The 18,276-nt window shown below is 36.2% G+C and overlaps 1 protein-coding gene across 2 annotated transcripts in view; it reads left to right on the plus strand.

Moving 5' to 3' along the window:
• Positions 1 to 666: 666 nt before the first annotated feature.
• Positions 667 to 18,276, plus strand: part of LOC113501806 (dystrophin-like) — a 357,412-nt gene continuing 339,802 nt past the window's right edge. For both annotated transcript variants that reach the window (XM_026883066.1, XM_026883067.1), the window contains exon 1: positions 667 to 1,539. In XM_026883066.1, the coding sequence (XP_026738867.1) occupies positions 870 to 1,539 (670 nt within the window). In that variant the 5' untranslated portion in view covers positions 667 to 869. The remainder of the gene's footprint in view (positions 1,540 to 18,276) is intronic.

Below are 18,276 nucleotides of genomic sequence, written 5' to 3' on the forward strand. Positions count from 1 at the left end.
ACGCATATATTGGCGTTCCCCGATCTGTATAATATCTGACAGTTTGCTTGAGACACATAATTGCACATTCGGTTGAGAGTTTGGGCCTAAACCCAAACTGATTGTCATGTATTTGAAGATGTTTATTTAACTGTATCTCAAGCAATCTATCAAGTACTTTAGCTATAATGGTGGCCAAGGATATCGGCCTATAGTTGCCCAGATCCGACATGTCCCCAGATTTATTTTTAACAACTGGTATCACTATGGTTTTTATTAAATCGGGTGGTAAATAACTATGACTCATACATAGGTTACAGAATAGTGATAACACTCGCGAAATATGAGCACCACCGTACTGAAGGTGCTCAATGCTCAGACCATCATGGCCAGGGGACTTACCTCGCGACATGTGTCTGATCACGTTCTCCACGTCCTTGGCCCTAAAACGTAAGCCCACCTTTCCTTCAGGTTTCTCAGCATTGAGCATCTCCCCCGATGGTCCCAACTGTGAACGCACATAGAAGTGATCCTTGAATAAATTAGCAATATCTCTCGTATCACTGCAAAACAAAAAACTTCATGCTCACTCATTATGCCAAGTTACTCCCACACAATTGAGTGGTACAAGTGATGGGATTACATAAACGTGTTTTGTCTTACAGCTCGTGTATTTGGTTGTGAACATTTTCCTATAATATTATTGCACAGTTCATGTAAACGTGACGTCACTTTATAAAAATATATACTCAATTATATCTCTGTGTATTCACGACATTTTTATATATCCACTATTTGTGTAGACAGTTTTAATATCCAGTGTTAGTGAGTGTTTTAAATCCAGTTTTGATGTATTTATAAATATCCAACAAATCAATATAAACAACGAGATGGCTCAACCTCCGCAACAAGGGTTCGTGCCGGAGAAGATTCAGGAGTTCAACAGGAGAGCCTCTCAGGAGATGTCAGAGGCCATCACCCATCCGAAACTGCGAGCGCAGGAGACTCCTAAGAAGGAGGCTCACCAAAACGGGACTGACAAACCTAACGAAAAGCCTATGAAAGATGAGAAGTCCAAAGTGGAGACAGGTTACGCGTCCCGCCAGAACTTGGATAGCAAGAACCCATTCTCTCCCAACTTCTACCGGAACAGCCGCCCCCACGGGCACTTCGAGATGGGGCCGCGCGGGCTCGACTACTCCCCGCACCGCATGGGCTTGGACTTCTCCAACAGACTGAGAGACTACGGCCCGCAGCGGTCCACCTCCATCCACGGGCACGAGCTGACCGACGCGCCGATGAAGCCGGAGTACCTGGGGCACCGCAGCCACTTCGGCAGTCAGATCGTCCCGGGCGGGATCAACCACCCGGACGTAGTCTTCCGTCATGACTACTACAGCCAGATGGGGTTCTCACCGCCCCGGGCTTCGCGGTTCTCATCTCAGGAGTACTTGAACGCGCCGACGCAGTACGGGCGCTGGCCTGACTACCGCCAGGAGTACCGCCAGCGGAGACGCTCCCAGCAAGACCTGCACTCGCTCGGACAGAGTCCTGAATCAGGTATTTATTTATATAAAGCATAAAATCTTCTATAGATGTAGAATTGTTAAATAGTCTTGTAACTAAATTACCCAAGTTTGTTACCAGCAAAGTTTGCACTAATTTAAAATCCAAACCACGATTACTAAACTGGAGCATAAAACACCAATTTTGAAGTTAGGCTATTTATTACGTTTCAGTACAAACATAACTGGTTTGAGGCGGAATTGTTCTGTTAATAGATTTATGTTTGTGGAGCGGACTCGGCAAACATTTTTATGAATTGGACGTGAAATTCCATTCCGCGTATCGATCACGCATTTGTTTCTATTGACGCATAACAGCTATTAAAGGTGGCCAATAAAATAACGTTCACAACATTTCTGCTCATAATTATAAAATTAAAAATAAAACGTTGCCGTCTTAAAATAAAAATCTTTTTAAATAAGAATCTTACGAAGAGAACCCTGTGGAAATGACTTTAATATTACTATCAGATTAAAGTAACAACATTACGGTACCGAGTGAAAAGGTATTCCTAATTTGAAACTTCTCTGAAAGGACTCTGAATTCCACGGATTCCCGTCTAGTTTTAATTAAATAATGACTCTATCATTCAACAGATTAATGTTGCAATGTATTCAAACACAAAATAAGTGTGTCAATGTTGCAGCTAAAATGAAAATATACCGTTATTAAAAGACTCTTTTATCGACTGATCTGTGGGCAGAAAGAAGATAACGAAAGCTTAGAATGTACAAACTCGCCCTTTGTACTGGAGTCTTGGCTAGTGACAATAATTGTTTTGTGAAATATACGAGTATTCTATGTGTACTCTTCCTTGAATATTGTAGGTATTTCCTATTTCCATTTTTACCCCTAAGCTATTCACGTACAACCTACCCAAAATTTTTACAAAACACAATCTCGAAAACATTTATACAATATAAGAAAATTTTCCAAATAAAAATATTCCAATTTAGGAATCAGGAAGCATTAAGCTAGGTGGGCTGTAATCCCCAACTTACCGGGTTAATCCTGAATATTCGGGTTTTTATTCGTAATCCTTTGAACGAATGTTAATACGGAGTGCGGTGCGGTCGGCTGTGTCAGATTTAGCTGATACCCGACGTGCTAGGATGACGGATATGCTAAATTATGTATACAGAACTCTATGACTATATTTTGTCAAAGTATGAGTACCTTTAGACAAGCTATTTTGATTGATTAGTTTTTTCCTTCCTTCCTTCTAAATATGAATGAACTTTTTCGATTTTCCACCTAGAGTCTTAAATGTAAAGATTTAACAAAAGCCTATAATACCTTTTTGATGTATATCAGGCAATTGCTTTATAATTTTCCTTTAGAATCCTTAAGTGCGTCATGGCTTACCGCTCCGCCCAACGTATTTCCATTCCACGCCTTATTTATAATTATCCAAATATGCTTTGTATGGCCCTCGGGCTCGACCCTCGTAAATAACATCCAGGAAATATCATCATTTAACCCTTTCTTACTAAAATGCGAATTGTTACGCATTAAATACACATTACCCACTGTTCAAGCTAAAATAGACCTTAAAACTTTGTTCAGAAGGTGTTTTTTCCTTGTGTGAATGTTGTGTGTTATGTTATTATGACGGAGTGGTGCGCGCAGGTGTTGAGACATCGCTGAAACTTTCAGCGGTTTCATGTCGAACATGAACGATCGATTCTCACTGTATTTCACAAGTTACCAGGATTGTGTATTGATAGACATACATATAAGTTTAATCCGATAAATGCAATATGTTATTTTATAACGTAAGTAGCTGTTGCCCGCGACTTCGTCCGCGTGGTTAGAAAATATAAATTAGGAAGTTTTGAACGGAAGCCCTCGAAGAAAAATAATTTTCCCCGCTTTTTCGACATTTTTCATTGTATGTTCGCTCCTATTAGTCGCAGCGTGAAACCAAGTACCTAAACTTTAAACTCTATATAGCATAAAACCTTCCTCGATAAATGGTCTATTTAACACAAAAGGATTTTTTCAATTTGGACCAGCAGTTGGTCAACAAATAAACAAACTCTCCAGCTTCATATATCTAGTATAGGATAAAATAATATCTCCGGTATGATGCTTTACTACTTATCTCTACATGTCGTTTTTAATATTGTTTAATAGGTTAACAATTATCACACTCATAGTCAGCAGCAGAGGGAATGATTCACGAGACATCAAAGCGTATCATGACTGCATCGGATCCCGAGCCTATTAAATTACCTATTGATTACTTGTTGCCATGAGATTGAGGGAAATGTAATATTTTTCCAATCAGCTCCAGATACTTCGTATTCGAATACATTGAAGTATAAATACAAAAGGTTCACTTGCTACTGTCGTTGAAATAATTACGAAACATCGTGTGAAACAAAACAAAAGTAACTGAAAATCGATGAACTATTTAAGGCCAATTGTTTCAATTTTAAGCGTAAATATTTAGATTGTATCAGACAAGTTTGTGAATTTTGAAACAAACGAAGTTATTTTTTTACTGATGTGGAAGTAGTTAATGTCTTTATGATTTCTACAAACCTAATTATTAGATCCCTCACTATTACTTTGGGACATGAATATGATGTAACCAAAAACAACAAGAACTTTTAGCATTAGAAGACAATTAACGAAAAGTTTGACTAAAGTCCTCAAGAAAAAAAACATGCTTTAGAAAATTCAGAACTTCAAAAGAGTTACTTCCATCCAAGCTTAACTTGTTAAGTAAACAGTGGTCCTTCTGCCCGTGCCTGAGAGTTGGCTGCGTGTTGGCTGCGGGCAGGTCCCGGGGCGCTCGCCCGGGCGCAGCCTGTCGCGAGCTCATCTCGCTAACGTGTTTTCATTGAATTTTACTACGCGAATATGTTTTCTTCAGGCTAAGATTTCCCAAAATATATTTTTTGTATAAAATCTTTCGGTTTTGCTGTTTTTATTGTATTCGGTAAGGCTTTTTACTGAGATATTAGGGATTCCGATTTTGATTTATTTGAAGGCCGCAAATTTAGAATTATTTACTTAAAGAACTACAACTAGTATATATTCGGTTGAGTAATTTGAAGTGACTATAGTAGATATTTAGGTAGTCACACGTTTTCATAATTCGACTTTTACTTCTATTAATTAAACTTTTATCATGGTTTAAATTTAAATCAACTAAAATCAAATGTTAAAATGTGTGTGTGTGTAATTTTATTCTCAGTATAACATATACCTAATACTCTATGTAAAAAAGCCGTCACATGCCGATAGACGTCATTAAACTTTTAAACCAAACAACCCTCCACACTCGATACTCTAAGCCGGTGATACGACCTTAGCTATTAACTATTAGCAATAGGTATTAACATTGACCTATAGATGAGTGCGGGGGTCGTCGACCCCGCGGCGCCGCCGTATCGATCCCGCGTGTCGCGATACACGCTCACCTGGCCTGCCGCTCCTCGCTCCAGGGGAGCTGGCGAGCTAGCCTACTAGTGTACTACCTCGCAGCTCTGCTGCCCTGGTACTTAGATTAATACCACGTATGAATTGTTGGACCACGCTGCTATTAGAATAAAATTAGTATCATACTCTTTAAGAATATTGTTTTCATATAATTTGTTGCTTCTACCAGAAAATGATTTTATTCCGCCACCCATGTTCTCTGTTACCCTAGTACTCAAAATACCACCACGGCTAAAATACCATCTATTTTCCAATTTAAAATTCTATAAAGAAACTTACTTAGACAATGAAACAAAACTGTTTAGCACCGATTGCATAACTGACAACTAAGCTTAACTAAATCTCCAAGTTCTAAACTAGGTGAGCGTTACTCAGGTAGAAATGTTTCGAGATTTTGAATACTTGAAAATCTCCCAGTACAAATACTTCTGACTTCTAGGACGAGGAAAATAATTTAATTTTCCAAAGGTTCCTTATGTGACAAGCAACAGGTATTATTATCTAATAACATTAAAGACCAATCAAGCGTGAAATGCTATTTGATTTCGTGTAATACTCTAAAGGTTCTTGTGACTGTGTTGTCGATACAAATAATTTTAAGGAACTGAATTCACGATTTTAAGGAAGATTGTTATCAATTATCACCCTCCCTACCGAACCCTTGTACAGAGAAATATGAAAGATAACATATCGCCTAAAGAAATGGATATAGTTGCTTGTAACGACAACTTGCGAAAATCAACTCTATTGCGATGTAATAAAGGCTAGTCAATTGCTACATTACAAATGCTCGGTTTCAAAACATTAGTCAATAAGTACCCCTTGGAGAGGGGTGATTCCCTATAGCAGATAGTCATAGCTTCATCGTCAAGTTTTGGTTTTCAAACATAATGTCTTAGTTCTATTCCCGTGGGCATTCATTGCATTATTTAGTGAGTTTGAAGATCGCAATTTCATGTGTACATTTTCGTAGAGAAAACCTACGTCTCCATAATCCATGCTATTGATATTTCTCGCATAAGGCTTTTGTCTCCCTACTCATAATTAAAAAAAAACTTATTTTCACTCATTTTTAATCTGCTCCACATGCTTTCCTCGGAAAATAAGATGAGTTCAATTGTGAAGATAATCATAAAGAAGTTAATTAGCTCGATATAGTTCTGCACCTCTTGCATGCAGCGCGGTCCCCGCCGCCGGTCATCTCAGCACACACGGCTGTTTGCTGTACCAACTCGCCATAAAAGCCCTCCGGGTCGCCCCGTCTAGACCACACTGTGTACATACCATGAGATACTAGCTTTTAACATATTTCTTCCACTTAAGTGTACGATAATATTTTAAATGAATTAGTGACTTTGTGTGTCTGAAGCTGAATGTTGATTAATTTTGGTAAATTTGTTTGAGCACCAAGATTATTATTTTTTTCGCAGCAATCGTTAACGATTTAATAAAATCAAATAATACAATATTGATGGCTTTTTTATCAACAACACTACAATGTAAAATGTAGATTCTAGGATACTTCACAATATCTTTCTGCAATAATTGTTAGAGATTTTAAACGAATCAAGATTAATGAAAAAAGTCATGAAATGAAAAACTTATAGGATGAAATAAATCACCACTACAAGTAACTAATACAGTATACAGTTACGTTAATCACCCAGTGGCTATAATGACTTGCCCCGGCTCCGCCCGGCTTGCTCGCCGCTCATTACTGAATATAACAATAACGCGTAGTTTGCTCGTTAGCGATCCTTATCTCACAACCGAGGCTTTGTGTTGCCTACAGTACAGCCTTCTATTCCACTGAACAGTAACTCAAATATTGTTGAATACAAATGGAACTGTAACTGAAATGTGAGAAGCAAACTGCGCAACTTGAACTTAAATAATAGGCAAATAAAGTTCATTATATAAAGCTTAGAGCTTCCAGTTATTGGAGTAGTTCGTAAGCAATATAACGTATTGTATATAAAATGTTGTCACGTGACATTTGTAAGAAAACTATTCAATTCCATCTCCGTCAGTGTGAATTTCAAGGCAACTTGAAGGCGGGACTATCGACTCGTCCATAAATCTGCACTACACGGTTATCTTGGTAAAAAGGCTATCGAAGTGCATTGCAAACTTGTCGTATCAATACCGCGCGTGTTGGACGCCGGCTAAGCGCATTCCCGTGTCTGCCTGAGAGCGAGTCGCGACTCGCGAGCGCCGCCGCGCCGCGCCGCCCGCGCCCGAGCCGCTACACTTGGCGAACTTACCGCTTCTCTTTTATTCCGACATCGATTCCTTTTTAAAGTAAAGCGTTTGAGTTTCATTTGTTTTGCTTTCAATATATTATTATCGGTGATATCCTTTTTTTTGTGACTTATAAGTAAAATTTATCCTTTATGATTCCCTGACTGTCCCCAAGTAAGTAAGTACCTGGAAAAACACAGTACAGGTACGAAACAATAGCTTATAAACCCCCGACTTACCACAAACCGCCTCAGATTCCCCGTATTAAAACACCCTATAAGCATATTCATGATAAGCTCCCGAGCATCCTAAAATGCAATTGGATTATGTTAATGCTTCCTGCTTTTCTTAACAACGTCGCTTGAGGCTTAAGACTCTACTGAGTACAGGAAAAATAGGTCAATTTATATAACATATTCGTTCGAACGGATTCGTTCATTTTTGTGAAGGAATTTACGAAATCATGAGACCTGCCACCCAGTTACCACCTGACAGGGTCTAAAGTGAGACGGCATAATACAGAGCGTAGAGCGGCTTCTGGCTTCCACGCTTACTTCAGTATTTTTTAATATCTGTGGTAGGTTGTGAGTGTAAACGTGTGCATATGATTATCCATATGATTGCCGCCCCGTGGCGTAATGACTTTATTGAAATGTGGATCGTAACGATTTGTGATATTAACATAATATGAACGACCTTATGAAATGGGGACGGGATCTGGGGAAGAATGATTGTTTGCTGATTTCTTTTTGGAAAATATGATTTAATTTTTGGTGTATGAGAAGTTTTCAATTTTATTAATCCAATAGGCTGGAGAGATCCTTGTCCACGTATTATATTGTAATTGTGTATTGACGTTATACGTTTGACATTTGTAGCATTGTGGACAATAGTAGCAAAGTTGTCGTTATTCGTTAAGGTTTTGGCAATTTGTATCTAATAATTTTAAATTGAAATTATAATAATATTTTTTTTCTTTATTGTACTAAGTTGAAGTAAAAATTGTGCCTAACGTGAAAATAAATACACATTTCACAGTTCCTGGCTTGCTCATAGTAACACTTTCATAAGGTTTTTATTTCAAAACCAGAAGAAGCTAATTCAGTCAGGAATCGCATCGTAAAAGAAGAGAGGTGCTTCAGTAAATGAGGCAAGGTCGGGAGGGAACGGTGATGGTTCGGCCTTTTTTAGATTTTCTTTAACACATTACTTTGATATAAAAGTTGAATGTATTTATCTATTTGAAGGCGAGTCTTTTGAGTGTTGCATAAATGATTGAAATAACTTCCAATTCTAATAGATATTTAATAATTGATAAAGGCATTTGTTGAAATCAACGAAACACTTTTAAAATTCTGTGACGATGCTCGTATCTACAAAATACTATACCTACTGTAATTTGAATTCGCGAAGTCTAATTAAAATTAATTCAGAAGTGGGATAGTTCGTGTATTTTCATGAACTAAACATTGACACAGCTCTGCAGCTGATATGATGCGGCACAGCAAACAACACCCTGTTTATATTACACTCAACAACTAATTCAATTTCAACGCTCCACAGTATTAACTAATTACATTTATTATAAACCAATTTAGTTTTTAAGCTATGGACAGTTTATACACAGATATTTATCTAATTTTATTAATGGTACCTACTATCAATTTTAAGCTATTAAAGATCAGAGACTTAACGATAGGTCCAGAAAAAGATGTGGAGCTGACCCCTGCTAACCATAGACCGATCAATAAATATATGATAGGAACTGGGATAAAATGCACTAGAAATTAAAATAAATTCTCGAGTTTGAATTTCAACGTTTATCTTATTTTAATATTACAGATGCTATCGTTAAAATCTAAAACATTAATTCCATGATTATTGGCATTGAAACAATAGTTTGGACATCGACCAAGAACACTATTTCATTAAAACATAAAGTCTAATTAGACAGTAAATCTTGAACTAGAATTCCGAACGCTACACATAACACTAAAACTCCGTCTTCAATTTAATTCCAAAACACCAATTAACGGGAATATACAAGAATCCGAGAAATTTATACGAGCGAAACGATGTTTCATGCTCGCTCGGCAACTAAGCTTATGAAACATGCGCATTCAAAGCGCGCAATGCATATTACAAATTATTAATTCACGCAACTTTGCGATCTCATTCCAAGTACCTAGCACTAGGAACTGTTTACTGAAACTTATTGGAACTAAGCCTTTACTGAAAATGTGAAGCTTTATGTTGCTGTAATGTGAACAAATCTTTGAGACTGTGCAATAGATATTTTAAAACAAATCTTTAGTTACAAAGAAGTTTACATTTCAAGTAGTGTTTATTAATTATTTAAAATATCAGTAATTCATGCATTCCTGAATGAAATCAAAGCATTAAAAAAAATAGTCAAGAAGCTTAAATAATTGACTCTTCAATGGTAAATGTATACCTACCTAACATAGCAATGTCCTAAGGTTTTCTTTATAAAAGTAATATCACTAAACGTAATCCAAACCAAAGACGATCCCTCCGTGTTTTATTCGACCTTAAATTTTTAGTGTAACTCCGCTACTTATAACCAACCTCAATATTACCGATCGGCCATTTTTAACACGTTAGCCTGCATTCAATATTGAACTCTATCGGATAAACATTAGGTCGGTATACAGTTTGCCGGTGAAAGCTTTTGCCACTTCGCTCGATTCACATCGACCCTGTAGTGGGTTTCTTGCGATTTTATTTCTCATATCGTCGTTACCCCTTATATAAAACATTACTCTTGTGTGACTCACATGTTTGAAAATGGAGGAACGATGGAAGAAAATATTCAGGTGTATTTTTGTTGCCAACGCTACCACAAACTTTACAGACTTTAATTTTTTCTCTGTTTACTAAAAACACATTAAAATATTTTATTTGTTAAGCATTAAACTTTTGACTTAGCAAAAATAGTATTTAAACAAAATACGATAAGATCTATTTCCCCTTGCAGACTATCCGGCTACCGTTATAAAAACGCCATAACAAGCCAGTCTGTTCCTCCACTAACGCGGTAACTAACGAACTTATCTTCGCCTCCTGATTCCTCGTTTTTACGAGTATATGAACAATGCTCCGACCTCCGCACATCACAACACTAACAAGATTTCAAAAATAAAACATTACCAGCGACAGAACAGTTAGCCACTTTTCGATGGACAAACTATGACTAGGAAAAACGCCTTTATCGCAATCACTTAAGGTATATTTTTAACATTCATTTGTTCTTAACAATTCGTGGTTGACAGTACCTTATTTTAGTACGACACAGTCGCGTATAATTGCGAACAGCTGTGATACACAGTACAGCCACAACAGTGGATCAACTCTGTTTCGTCGTTGTATTGCTATTGTGCTGTGAATTTGATGGATCATAAAATATGACGTCACTGTTTGGATATACACCCGTGAATGTTTTATTCGTCTGGGGATAGACGCTGCGTCTATATTTGTTTTCGTGGAATGTTATTTTTGGTAAATAATTATATTTAGTTAAAAAAAGGTCTGTTTCAAAAAAAACATTAGTGATGAGATTTTTGGGTAACATTTACAGATTGATACAAAATCTCTTATATTATGTCTAAATTAACGTTTGACCACATTATCATTCAAAGTTTTATTTTATAAAGCACAATAAAACAAAAAAGCATTCAGAGAAAACATAACACCTACCATTACCTTCTAAAGTAGGTAAGGCTGTTGCATATGAGAAAGCGAGAAGGCACGCTATTCAGCTATGGCGTCATCTCTCTTCCACAATTGCCACTAACTTTCTGTATAAGGTGATGGTAGTTCCCCAGCTGTGTTAGTCCACACGCCGCACGCGACACCGATCATAAACAGTGGAGAATGGTTTTACGGCATTTTTACTTTTATTGCATTACTGAATTAGATTAACTGGTGCACGAGCCATGATTGAATACTCGTATTACACCGTGATGTATTAACAGACAGCTTTTATACTCCTCTACTAATATAATAAAGTTAAGACAAGTGTTTGTAGTTTTTGTAACATATTTATTTTCGTCAGAGATTTTAAGGGTATTTTCTCATTTCGTATTTTCTATTCACATTCTAAGCAACAGAAAAAATCTGTCTTCTTATTCTAATACAACTTAAACTGTTGCTCGAGAACTATTTTCTGATTTGGGGGGGGCGGGAGGGTTCTGTACAAAAGGCGTCTTGTATTTAACTGGACTTAACCCACGTATACTTATATCAGTACGTGTTTATTCATCAAATAAACATGGAGTAACGTACGTCAAGTATCAGAAGTTAAAGATAACATCACAGCCGGAGCCGCGGGCGGAGCTAGTCAAGAATAAACATCAAACAGACGCTTTGATATTAATTTATAGAAGATGAAAATATTCCTTTGTTACACGAATTGTTGACTTACTAAATACTGAGGTACTGTGGTGTAATGTACAGATGCCACATGGTTAGTCACAAATGCTTTAGGAAATTGAACCTTACTGTTATCGACTTAAGGGCAACACCCTTAAGTACCTTGAAGTCAATAGTTACGGTTATAGTACAGATGTTTGTTATAATTATAAGATTAATGAAAAGGAAAGAGTTTTTCTTATTGTACAGTGTTGAAATAATTTAAAAATATTATTACTATTTCACTATTTTTTGATAAAAATAACTGGGAAATCCTTAGTACGAAAATTGTTGGGTACAAAACCCTAATGACTGGTTTCTAGACAATCTTGAATCTTCACAAATATTTTTCTGACACCTGTATAAAGAAAAAAAAACTGTGTTGTCATTAAAAACAGATACTTCTATTTTATTTATTAGTATTGATATTGATGTGTAGTATTCTGTCATCTGTTTTCCGTTAACAACTTTCATAGCAATAAACAAAGTAGACACATATTTGTTTAGAGTCATAACTCGAACATAAAATAGTGTGTGTTTGTGTGTGTCGGCGATTTATGATCATGTACATTATTTATGAGCGGTTTATTACCGTTATATACGAAACTAGGTATTTTTGTTGATGACCCATATTTGAATAGCAACCGGTGCAAATTAATAACTAAAAAACTTTTACAACTAATTAAAATATTTGATCGATTCCAAAATATATAAACTTATTGTCTATTCATTAAAATGGATTGGGAAAAACGGACGTAACTAAGAAAAAACAATACTACCTAGACGGAGCTACCAGTTGAAAAAAGAAACGACGTAATATAAGAAATAATAACATAGTTTTCATTCATAACGCTCACACAACTTCACACATTTAAATGAAATGGCATCAAAAACGTTTTTTTTTTCTAGTTGATTTTGCTTTGTAAAGTCAAAATATATAAGTCTACCATAGAAATAAACCGTGTATTCATATAAAAACGGATCAAGACTTTCTTCGTTTCGACAAACATGACAAAAATTACACTTTCTAAACACAAAAGAATATTCTTATTAATTCGTACCTTACAGCCCACCTCACAAGTCCAGCCACCACGGCCTAATAAACTAGAGTTGTACAGCTGATAACTTGTGTGGTCGACTGTGCGGTAATAGTTACTAAGTGAGGGCATTTACAGAGGGGCAGTGAAGGAGCGGGAGGGGTGTCAAGATATACAAACTCCTTGACTTTCCACACGAATAAATAAGAAGTACTTAGGTAATGGAACATGGTATCCTGTGTAGTGAGAATATAAATAGTTTTAAAAAAGGTCAGCCCTTCTTTGATTCGATATATGGGCACACTCTGTTGTTTTTTTTAAATCCCATAATAAAATAAACATCAGAGAATATTGTATGGCATCCGATTATTTTGAGGTCCACTTACTTCTTGATTTCGATGGCAATATTTATATTGAAAATAATAATAACTTTATAACCAGGCAAAATGGCCCATAGATATATTTACCGTACAGACTAACATGCTTATAAGTAAGAGAGTGATATTATAAACACGTTTTACCTGCATAAATGTCATTATTAAGGCATGGGGTTTTCAATAAAACATTCACTCACAATTTACTAAAATAAGGAGGTACGACTATGTCACACATTAATCACCACACTTAACGTACAAGTGTGATAGTGATATACATACGTACAATTAATTTAACATACGGAGTAGCCCAGAGCCAGGAAGAACATTTAAATAATCATTAAGATATAGAACACGCAGGTGCGTGATTACAATACGTACAGTCAGCGACAATAGTCAAACAACAAAGTCAGATTCACAGACTGACAAAAATATTAAAAAAAGATCCATAATAGTATAAGTACAATTTGAGCTTTTAATTTATTCAAAAACCTAAGTTATTGTACTTGATTGCACTCAGTAAAGTCGCGGAGTTTTGTCGCTGACTATACGTAAGATGCGTGTTAACCAAATAGGTCACAGTTGTTAAACCTGTTCAGTATTGTTATATTTCACTTAGGTTTATCTGAAAACAATATTTTTATTTGACCTTTTTGGCTGAATGATTATTTAGGATGGAGGACACTTAGTTTTTTGAAAAGCTCGTTTGATAGAATTTAAAATTTCATGTGCGATACATTATGCACTGTTTTAGTCTCCTGTCCTCAGTTGATGTAAAAATATCAAACATTTCTGAATAAACAGGTACTGCATAAAACCAACATTGCAGATTGCCTGTGTAAACCGTCAGAAATCTGTGTCCGATAACATAAATCTTCCTGTTCTCAATAAATAGACGAACGAGACAAATACTTCTTTCCTTTTCAAATAAAACATTTGACCTCTTGTTTTCTCCTATAGATCACTTGTTTAAAACAACAAGGGACCCGAACACTTATATTTATCGCTCACAAAAATCTAAAGAAGCCTCCCCTACGGAACCCGCTGCACGGTAGGATTTAGGGGTCCTTAGTAAATAATTGATCGCGTACGGAACTAGAGCGGGGCGAGTTTATGAGTGGCGATGGATTCTCCTCCGGTAACCGATGTAGGGTGACGTCAGGAAGGTTTTGGTAAACAAATGTTTATTTTATGTCTTGTTGTATCGTTTATTATATTGAAAAGATGAGTAACGTAAATTATAGTTCATTTTCTATTAATAAGACTGAATGAGCCTGGTTTTAAATCTTTAAGTAATTAGGAATTGGTAAGGTGTTGCTTTTGCAGAATCGTCTATCTTACAAATCATGTCCCAATATAAGACATTATTACTAAGTCCACTAAATAATTCAGAGGCTTAGAGCTTTTCTCATTTCTAATTTAATAATCAAAACTTTATATTTTCCTGATCTGTACCAAAAGCTTAGGACAAATATTCAGTCGCATTTGAAAATTTGATTACATGCTAACGGTACTGTGGCGGTTTACTTAAGCTTCAAGGTATTATCTGCATTTCAGATTTAGTATGAAAAATATAGCCATGGAATTTCATACTTGTTGATAAACAGGGATTATAAGCGAGTTCCCTGGGACAATAGTCATGCTCGCATGCATAGAGCTAAATGTAAGTGAGCGGAGATTACTGCCACTTGCTAACTTCATTGTGCGTGGCTTACGTGCGGGGAAATATTGTAGGCTCATCCTGTGTCACACTGACTTACTTTCAAATTTAATTTAGTATTCATTTAGTGGGTTTATTTGAGTTTTATTCGTATTGCATTTTACATAAATTCTCAAATCATTTTCTATTAAAGCTGCTTCCAAGAATGCCTTTTGGATTTTTTTATTTTTACTTACTGGGGTTTGTCATATAAAAAAAATCTAACTTAAAAAGAGGCATATTTCCCAGAATGGTTGGCCTTTTGAAATAAATTTGGCTCCTGGCACAATATTTACACATACGACTATCTCACTACATGCTAATATCAAACCAAACTACCACATATAACACAAGTTGAATAGCCCCCCCCCCCCTCAAATCTCAGCAAACAACATTAATACTTGTACAAACATGAGCCAATCGCAGAAGCTCATAAACCAGGGTGAATGACCTATAAAGCAGGCTCCCCCGCGACTTCCATTTTATTGCGACTTCAACAACAATCGACTGTCAACTAATAAAACTTTCAAAGTCTTTCAACTATAGTTGTAAAGTTGTTGCTGCAGACCCCAGCGCTGCAAGTTTTAAGTGCATTTAGGTGAATAACTTAGCGGTAAAAAGTCTCGGTTTTTGCGTGGACTTTGTGCAAGGAGTGTGGAAGGAAATGTTGTGGTGATATAATAGGATATGAAATTTTGTGTTCTTTCACTAAGGACTGAAAATTAATTAGCTGTTTCAGCTTGTTGTAAGACTTGTCAGGCAAAATGTGATGGATGCTAGAATTAAGCGATTTTTACAACAGGCAACTGAAAAAATGAGATGCCACTAAATTTACAACCGTTAAAGAAATTTAATTTGACGTTCTTCTTGCAAAAGAGTTCATAATTTACTGTCTATAAAAATCTACAAAGTTCCATTATAAGGAAAGAAATATAGAGCAGTTATACTTAGGGAACACCATCAAAGTTTACCATTTACCTTCAAATAGACGTAATTTAAGCTATAAAACGGTTTCAAAAGAAATGTTACAAGCGTTGTCCCTCCAGCGCCCCGCGGGATAACACTCAGTCTATTGCAGGAGTTGCGAACAACTGGGTGTTATTAAAAAGATGGGAAAATTCAGCGGCTGTGAGTCGAAACAATCGCATTATTCGTTACGACGATTACCAAAGGTTGGACAGGGCTGGCGGGAAATAGAAATAGCTTTGTGCTTTTAATTAAACCATGTTTGATAGTATTTTCGCATTATTTCATGAATATGATCGAGTTTCCACAATTAATCTTCATATTATTTTTTTTAATTAAAATTATAACCAAAAAGAAGACATTTACTCAACAAGCTCTCGAAATACAGTTTACAAAATCTAAACAACTTTCACCAATACCGATATATTAAGCAAAAGATAAAAGAAAGTAACTTGTCCAGCCCTACGCCTGGTATCCTTGATTTGATTGCGAAGGTATCGACGCCAGGTGGCGCACACAAACTTTGTTTTCCAACTAATCGAGAAAGTTCCGCGACCAATTGTAATGAGCCTGCTTTGACAGATATTATTGAGTTATCAACTCATTTTTATAGGTTCGCCTTCGATCATTATTGGGAAAGACGAAAATTATTTTGATGAAAAATTTGCAAGTGTCTACCACTTTGAGGTATCAAATTATTATTTTTATGTGATAAGACTTAAACATATCAACTATCAAATGGACAAATGAAACTAGCAATCAAAAATACTCCTTAAGATCATGTCGTCAAGAGTCATCTTTCAAGATATAAGTGTTTGATTTTTAGTCTTCTGAGTAAAGGCCTCCTTAAGCTTGGAATTCACTATCTCCCCTTTCACAACATATCTATACATATTTCGTAGCTACATCGGGTAACAACATAAATCCTCTGAGAATCGCTTAGCGTATATTTTTCTCTGGCGGGAAGCTGCTGGCTCATCTGGACGCCATAAATTACCTGAAGCAACAACAAGGTCCTCTATTTAGCTGATACCTGTGTTACATCGGGTAATAAATGGGGAACGCGTGATCTGAATCTAAGAAGCCTTGTACTTATGTATGGAGTTATCAAGAGATTATTTAATCTTTTTGTAAGAGGTTGTACTGACAGAATTGCATGAACAATGATATTAATGAATAACTTATACTAAGGAGTTGAATCCGCCTCATATTGCGCCATACGCTTTCTCGCCGGAGACAATTCCGCCGCTCATTCCACACCTATCTGCGACGTCAATTAAACGCAACCTGTTCGGTCGATTTTGGTACATTTTGTAATGAGGTCTTATTTAATCGGATTACATAAACAAAAGATTTCGCCACAGTTATATAAAAGAAAACAAATGCAGTTTCTGTGGTCGAAAGAATTTATGTAAGTGCGATGTAATATACGTGAGCAGCGCACGCCACGAACACTGATAACCTCAGGTGTGGCCAATTATTTATGTTTCCTACATTCTCGAGTTTTATTTATTTAAGTTTGTTCAGCATTCCGTTGCGAAGTCTTTCTGCAGTTTATTTAAATTTAAATTTATTGTGTTATTGATTTAAAGCATGCTCTGTTCGCTGAAGAGTCGGAGAATGCTGTTAATTCTTTATTTCTGAAGAAAAACTTAGTAACGATTGTATCATCTGTGTATCCGGAGTCTATTTTAATACTGTATGCAGAATAGGAACCCATAAATTTCAACCGTTATTCTTTATAAGATAACTCTAGAAGAAATGAAGGCTATGAGGAAACGCTATTTAACTGCTTGGACGTGTCCTTTTATAACTTGTTGTAGATACTTTTGTGTAGGCTTAAATAATCCTAATACAATGGAACCACTATACATAGGCTTAACATACACTATTCCTTTATTTCCGTCTATAAATATCTGATCAAACAAAATACACTAAAAGCAAATATCCGGGTATCTCTCCCGGTGCAGAACAATTGTTAGAGACCCGGAGATATCCGGCGGTAATGCCACTCCCGATGCACTGAGCATCGCTTAGAGCGGGCACTGTGCGTATATAACATGCAAGAGGATTTATTGAGTTTATGGTAGAACTGTGATTTTTGTTTAGAGGAAATAAAATTTATACGAAAAGGAATACAGGTTCCAAGTAAATATGCAACGTAAGTATACACTGTTTTAAGGGAATGCTAGTATAAAATTTAACCTATGCAACATACGTTACATATTCCTGAATATATACTCTTGTGTCACTAGTGGTTTAAAACGATACATAGTGAAAGCTGATCAAATTATTCTCAAGCTCAACAAAAATAAGCAAAAAAGTGGATGAATTATTTTTGTTACAAACGCCAGACCTACAAATGACTTTATCAAAACAATTCTTGAGCATAAAATTATCTTATTCAAATCTTCTTTATAATAAGGTGTGAAGGTTCAGCTTGTTGTGCTTTCCACTCTGGATACAAACGAGCCTTCGTTCTGACGGAGAAGTAAATAGTACCGCGGGGAGTCCGCCGCCACGAGTCATATGT

This window comes from Trichoplusia ni, chromosome 16 (assembly GCF_003590095.1).
Source record: "Trichoplusia ni isolate ovarian cell line Hi5 chromosome 16, tn1, whole genome shotgun sequence".
Lineage (NCBI taxonomy): Eukaryota > Metazoa > Arthropoda > Insecta > Lepidoptera > Noctuidae > Trichoplusia > Trichoplusia ni.